This window comes from Aedes albopictus, chromosome 3 (assembly GCF_035046485.1).
Source record: "Aedes albopictus strain Foshan chromosome 3, AalbF5, whole genome shotgun sequence".
In the NCBI taxonomy this organism is placed as follows: Eukaryota; Metazoa; Arthropoda; class Insecta; order Diptera; family Culicidae; genus Aedes; species Aedes albopictus.
Window position 1 is genome coordinate 378091905 of NC_085138.1, and position 19812 is coordinate 378111716.

Sequence of the window (19812 nt, forward strand, 5' to 3'; positions counted from 1 at the left end):
ACAACCACTGAACAATTAGCGTGATGCATTTTCATCCAAATCCGTTCAACGGTTCTAAAAAACGATGCTCCAGAAAGTTTGAGCTATGTACTCCAAATACCTAGTCCTTAATCAAACAAAGAAATTAATCGAACAAAGAAGAATCAGAACAAAGAAGTAGAAAGAAAAATACAATAAAATAAAATGAATAATATTTGACAATAAAAATAAATAAAATATATTGAAAAGACATGAAACAAAAATGCAATGATATAAAATGAACTGAAATACATATAATAAAGTATAATAAACAAAATCTAACAAAACAGTTTCAAATATCAGTAGTTCCAGCTTCAAAGTGGTTCACCATTAAAAGATTCTTACCAGTTCACCATTCCACGCCGAGTAGGTAGGGCTTTTCAGTACCATACTCAGCACCGAAGAGAGCAGGATTAAGAACATGATGACCGGTCCTATATACCTCCAGGTCAGCTGCCAATAGGGTCCAGGTCGGATTCCAGTCATTTGATAGATGTCCTCCGTGAATCTGCAAAATGAAAAAAAAAAAAACTTCATTCAATCAACTGCTCCAGCTATTTCACACATGCGATAATCCTTACTTCTTGTGTCCGTAGATGTAGATAACGGCAATAGTTTCCATGAGGGCCACCACAACCAGACCGATCGTTCCGGCGAACGAATCGAACATCTTGAGCCAATATTCTCCCGCTCCGGTGGTGAAAACTAATCCCACCGTGAAGCAAAATAGACACACGACTCCTATTTTCGGCAGCAGGTAGAGAAAGAGCAAAAAAGCAAACAAAAAAAAAAAAAAAAAAGAACACGTTACACACAGATCAGCGCCCTAATCCTCATGTTGTGTGGTAGGTAGGTTTGAGTCACCAACCGAACCGTTTTCAACATTGTTGTACCAAGTCCTAGTACCCACCTGTGACGTAAGGTTTTCTGATCCGCTTAAAGATATCGATGTCGAATATCGTACAGAGCATACCCTCGAGGATGCCAATTTGCGAACCCAGTCCCAGCGAGAGGAGCATCGTGAAGAACAGGACGGCCCAGAAGGGCGCTCCGGGCAGCTGGACGATGGCCTGGGTGAACACGATGAAGGCGAGACCGGTTCCCTCGGCGGCCTGTGGGATGAGATTTAGGATTAACAAATGATTATTAAAAAAATACAACATGTTTAGTAAGCATATAAGTTTTTATCACTCACAAGTAGCGTTTATTTCCAAAAATTATCTAAGTTTTATGAGTTATTCAGTATTTATTAAACATATTTAGGCCGTTCGCAATGCTGTTTTATTTTGTATGGCGAGTTTTAAAATTTTTAAAAAATAAAAACAAAATATTTCCCCTGCCCATTTTACGGCTTCCCTTTCTCTTCTTTTTTCTCACTTTTCGTGCATTTGAAATGTTACGAAACTGCTGTCAGATTTTAAGTAGCGTTTGAATTGTCAATATGGGGCAGTTTAGCAGTCAAACTGCCATGATACGGCATAGTAAGCAGGCCGAATGCAGATATTAAATGAAAATACGGCTTATTCAAATGCTTATTGTTTACCTGGGTATTCTAGAGATCCAACCGAAAAAAAAATTTCGCGTGTATTCCTTCCTATGTATTATTATTTTTTCGACAATTATTGCCAGAAATTCTTTTAGGGATTGTTTTGGGATTTATCGAAATGTTTCCAAAATTTTCAAATAAAGGATGATTATTGCAGGATTTTCTAGAACGATTTCAGCAAGAATTCATCTATAGATTCCTCCAGGCTAAGTGCATTCCTGCTCTTATTTATCTGTGGAAGTTTCTCCAGGGATTTTTCCAGAGATTCTTTCAGAATTTTTTTTAGGAATTTTACTTTGGTCTTTTTCGCGAGTTTCTCAATAAATTTCTCAAAAGGATTATCTTGAAACCAGTCCACGAGTTTCTTAAAAAAATCTTCAGGTATTCCTAGTGGGATTTCCTTAGGAATTTTGTAGGAAATTCCTTCAAAGATTGCTATAGAAGTTTGTGCATCTTCATGTATTTTTGTTTTCAAAAATTTCTAAAAAAAATCCTCTAGGGATATTATTTAAATTTCCTGAGTATTCTATGGACTTTCTCCAGAAATTTTTCAAGTAATTTCTCAAGAAATTCTTCAGAAATTCCTCCCAATATTTCTTTAAAATATGCAGATTTAAAAGAATTTACTTTACAGACATTCTGAGATTCTTTCTTGTTGGGATTCGTCAAAAAGTTCCATCACCTTCAGGTATGACTTGTAGGATTCGCTCAGGCATTTATTTAGAAATTTATCTAGACCATTCTGAAGCTATTCTTCTAAAAGTGTATCCAGGGGTTTCTCCAGAATTTCCTCCAGTGATTATTTAAGTTTTATTCAAATTTGTCCTCTGCGATTCTTTCAGATATTTTTCCGGAAATACTTCAGAAATGTCTCTCTCAGCTGTTCCTGCAGATATTACTCCAGAATTTACTCCATGGAATTTTTTCATGAAATTATACTACGCAAAATTCTCCAGTTTGGGGTATTTTTTCAAAAAATCCTCAAAAAGATTATTGATTGATTTCAGTAACAAATTTTGAAAACGACGTATAATCAATGCTACACCATTGATTATACGTCGTTTTCAAAATTTGTTACTGATTTGTCTTTATTAAAGAGACTTTCAGCCCTTGGCTGGTTCGTCTCTCCAAAACAGTGAAGAGAATTGTCAGACCAAAGAGGCACAAAACAAGCAACAAAGAAGGTGCGACGATTAGTCTTTATCCCTACTGGTAACAGATAATGACATAATCTCGAAATTTTTTGTTGCAGACAAAACGGAAGCTGAATTTGTTGCGTACTTTTCAACTCGTGAATAATCAATTATTACTAGCCCAAAGTCGAAACTGTTTGATGATAGAGCTTCACCAGAGTTGCAGTGTTTGTCGACTCGAAGCTACCGTTCGAAAATCGCAATGCAAGGCTTAAAAATCTCAAAACTCTTGGTGTACGATGTTAATCCCATTATTTTCAAGTTGGGACAAACTTATGTCACATGGATTGTTTTGTCGCAACAAATACAGGTTGCGACATTGTCATTATTGTTGCGCGATGGTTGAATTTTGATTCACTGCTCCAAAATGTTTTTTTTTTCAGAAATTTTTGCAGTACTTCTCTAAGAAATGCCTCCATGATTCGTTTTTATTTCTACAAGATTTACTTCAGAAATTTTCTGTTTTCTTGTTTGAGTTCTAATTCCTTCAGCAATTGCATGAGAATTTTTCTAAGAATTCCTAGGGACAAGGCAGATACACCAAGAGAAAAACTTTTTGCAGAATGATGCTCACGAATCATCTGAATTACTCTGGGTATTCTCAGTATTGTCTGGTACCAGAGAAAAACGAGCAGTCTTGCCCTATTTTCCGCATTTGATAGATGTTTCTGAATGGATTCGAGCAAAAAGAGTAACTCAGAATTGCTCCGGATTGCACAGTGTCTTGCCCCCAGAAAAACTCCACCAGAGGTATCTCATGGATTTCATCCAGGGATTACTTCAGAAAATACTCAAGGGATCCCTAAGAAATTTATTGAGAGATTTCTTCAATAATTTCACCAGTATTTTTGTTTGCAGTATCTGATGATATTTTAAAGATATTCCTTCAAGAGTTCCTCCATGAATTTCTTCAGGAATCCTTCCAGAAATTTCTTAAGCAAATTTTCATTGGAGTTATTTACAGATTTTCTACAGAAGTTTTCCATGTTGTTTTTTTTTTCTAGAAATTAAGATTGTATATTGAGAAAGTTCTTAGGTATTCTTCGAGACATTTCAGGCCAAACATGTCTAAAGGTCCTATCTGCAGAAGAGAGGCTCTCTTTGGTTTCCTTCTCTTTCATTAATATCTCAGCTGTTTATTTGTATTATGATTGTCTCCTTGCATTGAACGATGGTCAAAACAATCGTCTTTTGATGTTTACTGCAAAAATAGTTGAAAAGTGTACCATTACATTGCAATAATTGAAAGAGAAAGTGAACAAAGAGAGCCTCTCAAATGCAGATAGGACCTATTGAAATGTTTGGCCTGATTTATCAAACCATTCCTCTAGAGAAAACTCAGAAATTGCTTCAGGAATTTTTATCCAGGAATCCATCCAGATAATCCATTCTTCTATGAATCTCAAAAGGTATCACCAGGTGTTTTTCGAGGGATTCCTTCAGATAATCCTCAGGAATGTCTAAAAAAATCATCCGAGATTGATTCAAGAGGAATTCCAGTAATTTTTTGTGCAATTCTGGAAGAACTACAGACAAAAACCCAGATTAATCCACCTAGTGGTGATAGTGCCTTTCTCGTCGAACATGTACTCATGATCTTTCCTTGGTTGGGATACGACTGGGAGGATTTTGCTTCAGAATGTTGGTTCAGCCTTTTGGGGGAATCGAAAACACTAGTTTATGATTTTTTCCGACGTTTCGATCTGTATGGGGCCTTTTCAAGGGTTCAATCGATCAAGGTTTCCTAGTTAAGATGGCCTTGCCTAACTTAAAAATGTCATACGTAAGTTTTGGTATTTATTGAGTCCGTTCGGTTTGAAACCCTCGTGATGTGGACAATCTCCTACCTATCGGGTGGTTTAGAATTCGGTCCCGGTTTTTGGAATCTTCTTCTATTGTTTGTTTAGCTAGTTTCTGTGCTAGGGCCATCATTCCGAAGCATGATCTTTCCGTCGACGTAATGCGAACTGTTACTGAATCCTGAGAATACCTTATTTAGAAAAGCAATAATTTAAATAAAATTGGGAAATTTATTAATTGAACATATTCCGACGTTACGTTAAACGTATAGACTGGGCTGAAAAATATCAGAATTTTCAGTTGACTGCTTGAGCACCTTCACTATCACTGAAGACCGATCAACATCAAGACGATAATTACACGCTAGGATATAACGTCTTTCACAATCACAGATGACTTTACGGTAGGCCTGCCCAACCTTTCGTGGCCGCGGGCCACAAGTGATACTCCATACCAGTCGACGGGCCTGACATTAAATTTCGACATCAAATTTCGAAAGCACGAATGCAACGGTGAAATTGTGTACATCCGATTACCCGTTCTCACGGCAAATCACAACACTGACATCATTTGGGTCATAAAAATGTGAGTAAGAATTCTTGATTTTTTGCAAAAATCACGCTGAATACTTTTTTCTGAATTTTGCCGAACTGCAGGTTGCAGCAAACAATTTGCTGAAATTCAGCAAACTTTCCTGATTCGTGCAGTAAACTCTGCTGTTCAGCAGCAACGTTTTTCTGAAATTCAGTAAATTTTGCTGAAATTCTGCTTCAAATTTGGCTGTACCTTTCAAGTTTAAAATTTTTAAATTTATGTATTTAAATTTTTTAATCTTTGAAAAATTTTAACAAAACACTCTACCTATTTCGAGTTTATTTTTAATATTAAATTTTATTTAAATATGAAATATCTTCAAATATTTCAATCCTTGGGCCAAGTTTCATTCATCGATTCCGAGGGCCGTATGTTGGACAGCCCTGCTTTACGGTCTTCGACATAGTTTTTTCTTCACACTTTAGGCTATATTTTATTATCATAGGTAACAAAATTCATGTAAAATTTGACAAAAAATGCAAGCAAGCGAAATTGCCAATTGGAAAAGAGGATTGAAAAAACTTTCTCCGGGGTTAATGCGATAATTTTCTCATATAACGTTGACCTATCCTACTGTATATTTTTACACCTCAGTGATTTGATGAGATTGCTTTAGTACAGACAAACAGACATATCATTTGTAACATATTGCTATTATATTCATCGTTACGAAAAAATAATCGCCAAATGCTAATCAGGTTGCGTTTCACTGCGGCTTGATGTTGGTAGTGAGTAGACGTCAAACGAGCAACAACGATTGATATTTGTTTCAACCGTTGAAAACAAGGACGATAGAGAGTGAGTAGAGTAAGACGTCAGTATGTATGTGGCCTTAGTTCAGTCAAGATTTTGTTTTCTTACACATATCGCTTGCATTGACTTTGTTCATTTTTGAAGTTCCTGCGAAGCACCCTAGGAAGCACCCAATGCCGGTTTTGCATCACTATCGGTAGCCTCTATTGTGATCTGAGCCTATTTTCTTGCTAATCGTTCCTCATGGTTAAAAAAAGACCGCGGTTCGATGTGTCGCATGCATAGGTTTGGTTCTTTTTTGCATTTGGCCACTTCCGGCTGGACACCCTAGATCGGCCTGGAACACTATCGGTAGCCTTTATAAAGATCTTTGTTGTGATCTGAGCCTATTTTCTGACTAATCGTTCATCACGTTATTTAAAAAGCCGCTGTTTAATGTGCCGCAGGCATGGGTTCTGATATCTACTACATTTCAACACTTCCAGCGGGACACTCGAAACCGGTTCCGGAACTCTATCGGTTGATCCAAATATGATCTGAAACTATTCTATTTTATTAACCGTTTATCAGGTTGCCTGAAGAGCTTGCGAGTTGATGCGTCGCATGTAAGGGGTTGGTTAACTTTTATACTTGGCTACATCCGGCGTGACATCTGGAACCGGTTCAGTAACACTACCGGTTCCGATATGGTCTGAGAATATTTCCCTGCCCACCTTTCATCAGGCTATCGAAAAAGCCGCTGTTTGTTGTATCGCATGCATGGGTTTGGTTCACTTTCATATTTAGCCACTTCCGGCGGAACACCCAGAACCGGTTCCGGAATACTACCGGTTCATATATGGTCTGAGAATGTTTTCCTGCCTACTGTTTATCAGGTTATCGAAAAATCCGCTGTTTGATGTGTCGCATGTATGGCTTTGGTTCACATTCATATTTGGCCACTTCCAGCGGATCACCCGGAACCGGTTCCGGAACACTACCGGTTCAGATATGGTCCGAGAATATTTTCCTGCCTACTGTTCATCAGGCTATCGAAAAAGCCGCTGTTTGATGTATCGCATGCATGGGTTTGGTTCACTTTCATATTTAGCCACTTCCGGCGGAACACCCAGAACCGGTTCCGGAATACTACCGGTTCAGATATGGTCTGAAAATGTTTTCCTGCCTACTGTTTATCAGGTTATCGAAAAATTCGCTGTTTGATGTGTCGCATGAAGGGTTTGGTTCACTTTCATATTTGGCCACTTCCGGCGGGTCACCCGGAACCGGTTCCGGAACACTACCGGTTCAGGTATGGCCCGAGACTATTTTCCTGTTTACCGTTCATCATGTTTTCGAAAGTGCCGTGGTTTGATGTGTCGCATGAATGGGTTTGTAGCGTTTTCATATCTGGCCCCTTCCTGGGGTACCGATCCGGAACACCTAAATGGCCATAACTTCGGAACGGCTGGACCGATTCGAACCATTTTCAATAGGAAACAATGGGACCAGATTCCGCGTCGAATGAACCGTTGATCATTAAAATCGGTTGAGGTTTACTGCCAAAAAGTGATGTGAGTTTTTTTGTACACACACATACACACACACATACATACATACACACACACAGACATCACCTCAATTCGTCGAGCTGAGTTGATTGGTATATGTGACTCGACCCTCCGGGCCTTCTATCAAAAAGTCATTTTTGGAGTGAACATATAGCCTTTCCAGTACACTTAGTGTACGAGAAAGGCAAAAAACCTAGAGGAACATTTAAGACAATTCCTGCAGGAATCTCTAAAGGAATCCCAGGAGATATTTCTGGCGGAACTACAGAATCAATTTCTAAAAAAAATCCTTGTGGAAGTTTCTACGAATGTCGCTCAAGAAATTTTTGGAAGAATTTCCGAAGCCATCTCTGTAAGATTTTTAAAGATGTTTCAGAGGAATCTCAATGGAGATTTACGAAGAGATCCCTTAAGGAATTACTGAAAAAATATCCAGTATACTGAAGAATCCATAGTCTCAGAAAGTATTGTTGAAAGAATCTCCAGAAAAAAAATCTGAAGAAGTACCAGGGATATTCTTGAAAGAATACCAGGAGGAATTTTTGATGAACTTTCTGGAGAAATGCCTGGAGAAACCTCTCACAAACCCTTGGTGGAATTCCTAGAAAAGTTTCTTGAGAATTTCGAGCGTATTGCTGGAGCATTCTGTGGACGTATTTCTGAAGTAGTTACTGTGGGCGCAAGTAACACACTTGTCACGGAAGAGTCACGGCAGCGCAGATTTTAGTTGCGCAGAAGTCACTGTGACTTACTTCTAACAAATAAATACTTACTTGCTACAAGTAAGTCACAGTGACTTCAGCGCAACAAAAACCTGCACCACCGTGACTCTTCTGCGACAAGTGTGTTACTTGGGGGAATACCTCAAGAAACGCCTTGCTGAGCTTCTGTGAAGAACCTAGAAGAAACTTTAAAAATATTTCTGAAGAAGAAAATGTGGAGAAATTCTTAATTTTATCCATACCTTTGGATACCTTTGGAGGAAGAAGAAGATTTGTGGAGAAAAACATGGAGGAAATCCTGAAGAAATCTCTGAATGGACTCTAGCAGGAATCTCTGAGCGAATTCCAGCCTGAACCACTGAAAGTAATAATGCAAAAATCAGTGGAGGAATTCAAGCAGGATTTCTGAATGAACACCTGAAGAAATTTCTAGACACATTCCTGTGCGAATTTTTCAATGGAATCTCTATAGAAATTCCTGAACAAAACTCTAGTGAAATTTTCGAAGGATTTTCCAAACACATTTTTTAAACCTACTAGCTTTTATAACTAAACGCAACACGATGAAATTAAATATAATAACATTATGCAAATTCTTAAAGCATTAATTATAGTCCTTCAGCAGTTACACTGTTGTATTTTGTATAATATGTTGTGCTGGTAGCGGTGGCCAATTTGGGAAGATTTAGGATTTTTATGTACTCGTGCATTATGTCATCTGAAGCTACTAATATGTTTTTTTTGTTAATATATACAAAACTTTCGAAAGAAATCATTTTTTTTAGAAATTATGAACTCTTTACTATATTTGGAGAGATCCCGAGAGAAATTCCTTAAAGAATCTTTAGAGGAAATTCTGGAAGAGTCCTTGGAGACATTCCAGAAGGAATACCTGCAGTATTTCCTGGAGAAATTCCTGCAGAAATCCCTGAAGGAATTCCTGGAGGAAACCCTGGCAGAAACCCTGGAGGAATTCGTGGAAAAATCCTAAGAGGAATTTCTGGAGAAATCACTAGAGAAATTCCTGTATGAATTTCTGGAGCAATGCCTGGAAATATTTCTGGATTCATTCCTGGACGGATTCCTGGAGGAATCCCTAGAGGAAATTTCGGAAGAAATCTCTTGAGGGTTCCTGGAGGAATTTCTTTCTGGAGAAATCCTTGGATACATTTCTGGAGGAATTCCTGGAGGATTTTTTGGAGGAACTTTCTTAAAGAATTCCTGGAGAAATCCCTGAAGGAGTTCATGGAAGAATCCCTGAAGCTATTCCTAGAGGAATCCTGGAGGAGTTCCTAGAGAAATTCCTGAATAAATTCTTGGAAGAATTCCTGGAGGAATTCCCTGTAAGATTCCCTGGTAAACCCCCTAAGATTCCTAGAGGAATTCCTGGGGGAATATCTGGAAGAATTTTTCGAAGAATCACTGGAGCAATTGCAGCAAGAATCCCTTAAAAAATCCTGCGGGTGTCCTTGGAGGAATCCCGGGAGAATTTCTGGAGGAATTCCTGGAATGATGATGATTAACCTGGGCTTGTTAGGGGAATATCTGTAAATAAAAGAAAATCGGGTTAAGTACGGCTCCTTTGAATTCCATTAAGAATTTGCATCCTTTGACAGATACGTATTTCGACCTCAACTGTAAGGTCGTCTTCAGTGTCTTGTACTTGACTCGACTGAAGACGACCTTACAGTTGAGGTCGAAATACGTATCTGTCAAAGGATGCAAATTCTTAGTGGAATTCAAAGGAACCGTACTTAACCCGATTTTCTTTTATTCCTGGAATGCCTGTAGGAATTCCTGTAGAAACTCTAAAGGAGTTTCTGAAGGAATCGCTGAAGAAACTTCTAGAGGAATCTTTGGAGGAATTCCTAGAGGAATCCCTGCAGGAATACCTGGGAGAATCCCAGGAAGAATCCCTGGGGAAATCCCAGGAAGAATTCCTGCTGAAATCTCAGGAGGAATTCCTGAAAGAATCCTAGGAGGAGTTTTTGAAGAAATCCCAGGAGAAGTAAATCTGAAGAATTTGCAGGAATTCTTGGAAAAATTCTGAAGGAATCTAAAAACAATTCGTGGAGGAACTCAGGGAGGAATCCCAGTGGCAGCTCCTGAAGGAATCCCGAGAGGAATTCATGAAGAAACCGAAGGAAGAAAGGATTACAGATGGAACCCCTGGAGGAATCTCAAGAAGAGTTCCTGGAAGAATTATTGTAGGAATTAAAAAATATCCTAGAGCTGTTCATGAAAGATTCGCAGAAGGAGTTCCCGAGTGAATCCTTGGAGGAACTCTTGGTGGAATACCTGGAGAAGTTCCTGAAGAATCCACATGAGGAATTGCGAATGCAACCTCATGAGGAATTCCTTAGGAAGAGCTGAGTTTTTTTAAAGAATTAAAAAAAACCTGAAGGATTCAACTTTTAAATAATCTTTGGTTAAAATTTCTGAAAGAATTCCTGAAAAAAAAATCCTGCAGAAATACTTTGAAAAATTATCGATGGAATTATTGAAGCAAACTCTAGTGGAACTTCAATATTGATCCCTGAAGAAATCTCTGATATACTTGCAGAATATACTGGTAAAATTCCTTTGAGAATAGCTGGAGAAATCCCTGAAGTAAAAATCGGAAAAATCACTGCAACAATCACTGGAGGAAACTCTAAAGACACCTCAGGAGAAATTCCCGGAGGAATGTCTGGTAAAAACCCCTAGAGGAACTCTTGAAGGAATCTCTGGAGGAATCCATGATAAAATCACTGAAGAAAGCTATGGGAAAATTCCTGGAAAAACTCGTCGAAACATCCCTGCAGAAGTATCTGTAATAATCGGGGAAGGAATTCTTCGAACAAGCCCGGAAACAATCACTATCAGAACCTCACATTTTCTGGATGAAAATAGACGCCTTTTTCATGGAGGAATTGATGAAGAGGCAATTCCTGGAAGTCCTTTGAGAAATAAATGAAATTAAGTTCCTAAAGAAATATCGGGAGGAAGTTTTGAAGGTGACCCTGGTGAAACTCTTAAAGAAATCCCAGTTTTTTCGGACCAATTTAGAGTGCGGTGCTACGTATCAGATGTTGGCCGGGTCAGTTAATTCTAAATTTAATTCAACTAACTGATACAGAAGTTGAACAATAGGAAGTAAGCAGCTGCGCTTATGCTAAAGTGCCGGTAGTGGCGCTTTTCTGATAAATGCGGTAAACGTGATAACAGTGTAAACAAGCAGAAAAGTTTGCGCTATGGAATCAAAGATGGCGCTCGTGCTCCATGTGTTTTTCACATATACAGCGGCGCCGCCTGGCACCTATCCACTCGAAACATCATGCGCAACACGGGTGGAAAATGCCAGTCAGAAAAAAGAAGTAAACAACTTGAAATTTGTATGGTGATGTAATCAATTCTCTGTTACTGCAATGAATCCAGAAGAAACGCGTAGGGGTAATGATTTTGTTTCTAATTTGCCCCAAGGCACAAATCGCTGCGATGCGGAACGAGTGCAAGCAAACGATTTGCCCATACAAGAAAAATGATTTTACTTTTAATGTCGTGGCGCCATCTCTGAGAAAACTAAGCTTTGATTTCTTACTATTGTGTCGAAACAGAACTTCTATTTTGGATTTTCTGACAGAAATTCTGAAAATCGCCCAAAGATTTTAGGAAATCACGTACGCGAGATTATACCACATTCCATTGAGAAATCGATCGGAAGTAAATTTATAATGGCGCTCTTATGAGAATCTTCATTTCAATATCAGAGGTTTCATTGGGAATTTCTCCACGGATATCTGTGTAGTTACCACTTTACGGTTAGAGGTTCTTCAAAAATTACTAAAACAAACAATTCAGAAATACTTTTTATACTATTTTTTAAATCTATGAATTATTAAGCTATGTTTAATGTTTTTTTTTAACTACGAGATCACAACCAGTTTTTACATCTGGTTGTGATATTAATAAATTATCAAGGTGTAACTGTCTCATAACATATATTGTTGGACAATCTCATTTTGTTATAATCAAGCTATTGGTATACAATATATATCCACCGATAAATAATACTTCAATAATATGTTTTGTAAATAATTAGGGCTGAAAATCTCTATAATAAACTAATAATAATAATTCAGAAAAAAAACTCTTGGAAGTTCTGGCGGATAAATCCTGGAGAAACCTTCGAAAGAACTCCAGGCGCAATTCTCATAGAAATTTTAGAAGAGATCCTCTGAGACATTGTTGAAGTTCTTGGAAAAACTTCTGAAAAATGCCTGGAGAATACTTCGGAAGAACTCCTGGTAAAATCCTCGAAAATATTTTCAGAGGAATCTTAGGAAAAAAATATTACAGGAATTTCTCAAGTAAACCCTGGAGGAATTTAAAGCAGAATTCTGGAGGAATTTCTATGGGAATCTTCCCAAAACATCCCAAATTCGTGGATGAACTCTCAGAGAAATTTTGGCAAGATTTTTCGGGGTAATTTATTGGCAAATTTATGACAGAATCGTCAATTAAAATTTTCAGAAATCTGACGACGATTTTTTGAAAGAATTATCGAAAACAAAATTCTGTAAAAAAATCCTCGAAGAAACACGAAATGAATTCTCGGTGGAATCCTTAGAGGAATCAATGGAAGAATTTTGGAAAAAATAGTGCAGAAATTTTTGGTGGAGATTTTGTAGGAATCGTCAGAAGAAATTCCGGAGAAATTCTAGTATTTTTTTGAGAAATCTTTGTAGAATCCTGAATTTCTTGAATTGTAGTGAATCTAACTCATCTCATTGAAATGAAAGTTGTTTTCTTTGTGAGCTTTTGAGACATTCTCCTAAAATTTTGCAACATTTCTGAAAAATTATAGTGATTTTTTTTTTCAATGAGAGAAATACAGTTGGAAAATTGTTTCGCTTTGTACATCTATATAGTAAAAAAAAATAGCTCAATCGAATAATTAATTAAGGAACGTCCAAAAATTCGTCATGCTGGCCCTACTTTCTATGTCACACTTTTTGTATAAAATCTTTAATTTTTTTTGTATAGGTCATCACACTTTACTGGATATTCCCACCTCATTCAAAGCATAACGTAATTTATGGACGTTTTCTTACGGAGATTGAGATGCATGAAGTGAACAATTTCGTTTAAAAAGATAAAAGATAAGTTTGTTATAAAAAAATCTGAATTTCACTTACACTATCCAGCTGCTCCTCTAAACTGCAGTGCTCGAATGTCCAATTGGTCTTCGTCATGGGGTCCAGGCTGTTCATTTTCTCCTCATAGATTGCGTTATCCACATGTATCGATTCAATCAAACCGTGCTTAAACAAAATTCCTTTGTTCCTGTGTGTGCATGTTTGGATTTAAATTTAAAATACGATTTTCCATAAGCGATCATTATCCTCTTCAAAATGAATGAAAAAGTAACTTACACTGCAATACACCTATCCACGCCAACGGTGGCCTTGTACCCGAGAATGGCGAATATCACCACGCTGGCGTAGATGGCCGTTATGGCGTTGCACACCGACACCAGAATCACGTCCCGGACGCAATTGTTCTTCGGTGTGTTGTAGCTACCGAACGCTATCAGTGACCCGAAGGCCAACCCAAACGAGTAGAACACCTGGGTGGCCGCGTCCAACCATACGGTCGGTTCCAGCAGTTTCTCCACCTTGGGGGTGTACATGTGCATCAGTCCGGCGCCGGCCCCCTTCAGTGTGATGCCCCGGATGAAGAAGATCGTCAGTACGATGTACGGGAAGAGCGAGGTAAAGTACACGACCTTGCCCGAGCTCTGGATGCCCTTCATCACGATGAAGAACACCACCGTCCAGGACAGCAGCAGACAGAGCACGATCCACCACTTGAAGCCCTCCGGTTCCTCGATGCTGGGCGACGCGTCCAGCGTGGTCCGGTACCAGAAGTAGGCCGTTTCCGACGACCGTTCGCATTCGGGCACGTCGGTTCCGTTGAACTGCGGACAGCTTGCCCACGGTAGGGGGACCTGGAAGTACACGAGATAAGATGGAAAAAGATACGTTAGATAAGGATAGTCTGTATGGGATCAAACAGCCCTTGGAAACATTCAAATTACGCTGATAGATCTGAAGGCGTTTACTTCAAAGAATTCTTGGGATATTCCGAGAATACTCAATGCGTTGTTACATTTTTGATTGATGATAAATTATGCTTGTAGATCATAAGGTCTTCGTTTCAACAAGTCCTTGATGGATCTTGCAGATCAGCCAAATACAATATTCAAGACAGTTATTTGAGTCTGTACATGGATACGGGTATAAGCTGCATTGATAAACTAACAATACAAGATAAATAACGCTTGTAGATCTGGATGCCTTGCTTAAGATAACTATTGAGAGACTTAGTACGTCTATAGTGTAATTGAGGAAAAGAAATCAGAACATCATGAATGGCAAAAAGAACATTTGGTTCCATCCAGGATCGAACTGGAGACCTTCTGCGTGTAAAGCAGACGTGATAACCGCTACACTATGGAACCGCTGTGAGTGAACGCTTCGCACATCAAATCAAATAAAACACGTTTTGCCAAACGCATCGCACGATATGCTACCTCATCTAACAAAAAAGATAGTCTAACTTCAGGCGCAATGCAGTCTTGAAGGTAAGTTTGCGCAGCACGCGCATACATCAGCGCCCTACCAACCACCCGCGCGCGAAACACTTACCCGGAAGCTATTGAAGAAGTAGAAAAAGCACCAGGTGATGATCACATTGTAGTAGATCGCCACAAACAGCGTCACTATGCAGGACGAGATGCCGATGCCGCCGAGCCAGGGGTGTATCGTGTTCCACACCCCCAGAGCACCGAGCCGCATCTTTTGGCCCATCCCGAGCTCAATCAGGAACAGAGGGATACCCTCCAGGATTAACATTATCATGAACGGAATGAGGAAGGCACCTGTGGAAAGAAAGAGAATTGTAAATTTGTTAGAACCGTATGTCGATTTTTGAAACAGATGAGGGTATTCAAGTATACATATTTGATTCGCGTATTTTTGGGTTTGACACCATCAACGCGTAGCAGAGAGCGTGTGTGATTGCGTAGCGCAAAAGTGAAAGAAACACATTAGTGTCGTCATTGGTCGGTCAAGCGGTAGGTATAAGCGAATTCGCTCATTCAGTGTGATAGAGCAGAGTAGACGTTGAGGCGAAGAGGCCTAAACCTTCGCTTCGATGGTGAGCGTTCGGTAACGACGACGGCGACGTAGGAATGCATGGCGTTGATTGGATTATGGTTACGTTGTAATTATCGGGAAGCTTTGTGGATCAATAATTACGGATTTAGATATGATTGACAGGGGGTAAATATGCAGAAATGGTATACTAATAGAATGGTTGGTGGAGCATAGCAGGGTGTTCTGTGTAGTCTCACGGTGCTTCATTTACCTTCTTCTTCTTCTTCTTCTTGGCGTAACGTCCTCACTGGGACAAAGCCTGCTTCTCAGCTTAGTGTTCAATGAGCACTTCCACAGTTTTTAACTGAGAGCTTCCTCTGCCAATGACCATTTTGCATGTGTATATCGTGTGGCAGGCACGAAGATACTCTATGCCCAAGGAAGTCAAGGAAATTTCCTTTACGAAAAGATCCTGGACCGACCGGGAATCGAACCCGTCGCCCTCAGCATGGTCATGCTGAATACCCGTGCGTTTACCGCCTCGGCTATATGGGCCCGTTATTATCAAAAAAAAAAAAAAAAAAAAAAAATATACCATCAAAACCTGAAACGCCATTCTCTTTCTTTATCATTCCTACAACTCTGGACAACTTAAAAAAAAGTTAGACGAAATTTCGAGTTACGCCCTTTTAAAGACCCTAACCTCTAATAATTCAAGATTTCATCATCATATTTCATCATCATATTTGTTTACAGAAGCATGTTTCTGTCATCAAAACCTAAAACGCCATTCACTTGCTTTATCATTCCTACATCTCTGGACAAATTTTTAGAAAAATCAGCAGACAAAATTATGAGTTACACCCTTTTAAAGGGCCTAACCCCTAAAAAATCAGGGTTTCTATAGAAAACCATCACATTTCATAGCAGACAGAAACACAGACAAACAGACGTATCACTTGGAACAAAATGCGATAAAAATCATCGTCACAAAAACATAATCACCCATTGCTAATTACGCTGCAGTTCGCAAACCCACTGGGTAGATGGCGGTATTGAGCAAACGTCCAACAAAAGCAAAAACGATACGAGCGCCAGGAGCGAGAAATTTGCGAACTACAAAATATTTGAATAATCCGTTAAAAAGGGAAACGGTTGGAAGTGAGTAGAGTGTGTGAGACGTCTGTTTGTCTGTGGCAGAAGCATGCCTTGAAGTCCCAAATAATAAAAAGATCCTAGATAAAAAGTATCATAAATAATGCTTCAATTTGGTACTATGCGCTAATATTGACTGCATTTTGTATAAACATTAGCCATTACGCCAATATAAGAGAAGTACGGGGGGAGCGACACTGGTTTTGCCAAGCCGAAAAACCTCAAAAAAGCCAAAAAAGACCAAAAAAGTCGCTAAAACCAGCAAACGTTTTGCGGATTTTACCGGGTTTTCCGTCTTCCCTGATAAAAATTTCCAATAAAATCACCATAAACTACCATTGAATAATGATAAATTTGACTATTCAACAACAAATTATATTGTGTACGTATTTTCCTGCTGAAAATGATGTATTGGAACTACAGTACGTGTACAATAAAATCAATGGCACTAGAGATTTCAATAATAAAAACACCATAAGTTGAATGGTAGTTGACTTGATTTTTTTCCAGAAAATTTGGATTTTTTTATGGTAAAGATACATAACAACCCCCATTTTCTATTGTAAAAGTGACATTTACAATACATGCTATGGTGGAAAACCATAAGATCTGTTGTTACTCTATCGTTTTAAACAATTGAATTAATGGTTAGTACCATTCAATTCAGCGTGTTGTAACAATCCATTCTGTTGTATCTCTATGATCTTTTTTATCAGGGTTTTTTCGTTTTTTTTTTGGGGTTTTTTGTCTTGGCAAAACTAGTGTCGCCCACAGGGGGACATTAGTTTTGTATTTTTAAACATATAGAAAGCAATAATTTTTGTATCAATTGCCATTCATAGCGTGGGACGTTAGTTTTTTTGTTTTGCTATTTTATGGTCATATAAGGCCGTTACAAATATTTATTTCACTTTTTGTCCCACCACTCTTTGGCTGGTCGAGGGGGGGGGGGGAGGTATAAAAATAATTAAATATTTATTCTGAAAAATATTAAAAACTCATCGGATTTGTTAAAGAATTTTCAGCAAGACCCGATATTTTGATAAATATTTTTCATTTACCCCCTCAAAATGCGAAATCCAGTCAAAATTTTTTGAGGGGGGGGGGAGACAAAAAGTCAAAAATAAATTTGTATCAGCCTAAATCACTCCGGAAATACTTGAAAAAAAAATACTTACGTGTAAAAACTCTGTAGAACGTCTTCAGAAAATGAAATTCTTGGTAAAATTCACTATTCTTGGCTACGCAGCCTTGGTTAATCATCAAGAGGAAATCTAAGCGACCTGGAAGATTCTGGAGAGCATGTCCATTATCAAGGTATTCTTTATTACACCAACGAACCTAACCTCAAAATGACTGACAATTCATAGGTCATTTTGACAGATGTAACATGAGCATGAAAAAACCCTAATTAATCCACCTAGCGGTGATGGCGCCTTTCTCGTGCCTTCGAAACCCCATTTCAATAAAACTCAAGCGAAATGTTTATGTATATCGCACTTCCATACAATTAACAGAAATCCATTTCATGATACCAGAAATCATATCGTTGACCTGGCTTTTAATGTTTGAGCCTCAAACTCTTAAGAAAAAGACGCTATCTTGAATTTGGACCAACATCTTGGATATTCAAGTCGCAATTTTTGGAATCCAGAAATCCTCCCCATACCAAATATACCAAAAATGCATTGTTTCAGGCCCTAAAACTCCATTAAAGAAACGCGATTTTGAATTCGGAGCCGCCATCTTAAGTTTTAGATCGCCATTTTGGACTCTGGAAGTCTTCCCCATATCAAATATACATACCAATATTGCATGGTTTTAGAGCCTAAAACTTCATTAAACAACCGTTCGAGCCATCTTGGATTTTAGATCGCCATCTTGTACATTCTGGTCGCCATTTTTTGACTCCGGACATCTTTCCCATACCAAATATTGTATGGTTTTAGAGCCTTAAACTTCTTTAAACAGACGCCATATTGGATATTCAAGTCGCCATTTTAGGAGTCCAGACATCTACCACATATCAAATATTCCCATATAGCATGCTTTAAGAGCCTAAATCTCTATTAAACAGCCGCCATATTAAATTTTGAGCAGCCACCTTGAACATTTGGCTGCCATCTTGAATTTTGGGCCGACATCGTAGAGCTTCTGGTCTCCAGTGTTGATTTCCGCACAAAACTCGCCAACCATGCTAAAGGTTACAAAAATCGCCGCAGTTTGATGTATCGCATGATGGGGCTAGTTCAGTTTTATATACGGCCAGTTGTACCGGTGCTGGTCCGGATCACTGAAATGGCCATAACTTCGAATGCCTTGGCTGATCTAGACCATTTTTAATAGCAAACAATTCCAGTTAGATTCAAGACTCAAGATATAATCCGAAAAATCGGCCAATGGGGAGTGCCTTAAAAGTGAGTGAACTTATTTTACGCACATACATACATACATACACACATACAGACATAATCTTAATTCGTTGAACTGAGTTGATTGGTATATGCGACTTGATCCTCCGAGCCTTTTTCGAAAACTCGTTTTTTGAGTGAACATATAGTTTTTTAGTACACTAAGTGTACGAGAAAGGCAAAACACTACTTTCGAGCTGTTTAGCTTTAGTTATCTAACTAAACAAAAAGATTCCAAGATCTTTTTTGGTAGCAAATTTAATAATCTTTCCAATGAAATAGTTCAATTACTACGTAACGGTTGAGATTTGACCATATGCGTAAAACATTTTTTTCACCGGTCTGAACCTGTTTGCTTGCTAACGTTTATGAGGTTATCAAAAAATCCTAGCTTTGCTCTGTCGCATATTTTTAGCCGCTTTCGGAGGGACACCCGGAACTGGTTACGGCACTACCGGCTGTCCCTAATGTGGCCCTATCCTATTTCTTTGATAACCAGTGATCAGGTTATCAGAAAAGCCGTTATTTGTTGTATCGCATGCATGGGTTTGGTACTCTTTTATTTTTGGCTACTTCCGTCGAGACCCCCGGAACCGGTTCCGGACAACTACCGGTTCAGACATGGTCTGATACTGTTTTCCTGCTAACCGTTCATCAGGTTATCAAAAATGCCGCTGTTTGATGTGTCGCATGCATGGGTTTGGTTCACTTTTATATTTGGCCATCTCCGGTGGGACATCCGCGCGACACCCGGAACTGGTTCCGGAATACAACCGGCTGTCTCTAAATGTGGTCCTTACCTATTTTTTTGATAGCCAGTCATCAGGTTATCAGAAAAACCGTTATTTGTGTATCGCATGCATGGGTTAGGTATTTTTTTTATTTGGCCACATCTGTCGGGACCCCCGGAACCGGTTCCGGAACGCTACTG

The 19812-nt window shown here is 38.8% G+C and overlaps 1 protein-coding gene and 1 non-coding gene across 14 annotated transcripts in view; both read right to left on the bottom strand.

Moving 5' to 3' along the window:
* The window catches only part of LOC109409918 (sodium-dependent neutral amino acid transporter B(0)AT3), a 159360-nt gene that overhangs the window by 26364 nt on the left and 113184 nt on the right, over positions 1 to 19812 (bottom strand). For all 13 annotated transcript variants that reach the window (XR_009998588.1, XM_029875198.2, XM_029875197.2 and 10 more), the window contains 6 exons: positions 14866 to 15098; positions 13591 to 14165; positions 13354 to 13501; positions 929 to 1130; positions 600 to 759; positions 364 to 526 (listed from right to left, as the gene is read on the bottom strand). Coding sequence is in view for 12 of the 13 variants with exons in the window: in XM_029875198.2 (XP_029731058.1) it covers positions 364 to 526; positions 600 to 759; positions 929 to 1130; positions 13354 to 13501; positions 13591 to 14165; positions 14866 to 15098 (1481 nt within the window). In the remaining variant the exon portion in view is untranslated. The remainder of the gene's footprint in view (positions 1 to 363; positions 527 to 599; positions 760 to 928; positions 1131 to 13353; positions 13502 to 13590; positions 14166 to 14865; positions 15099 to 19812) is intronic.
* Positions 14606 to 14678, bottom strand: Trnav-uac (transfer RNA valine (anticodon UAC)). Its single transcript has one exon. It is a non-coding gene; the product is annotated as a tRNA-Val (tRNA).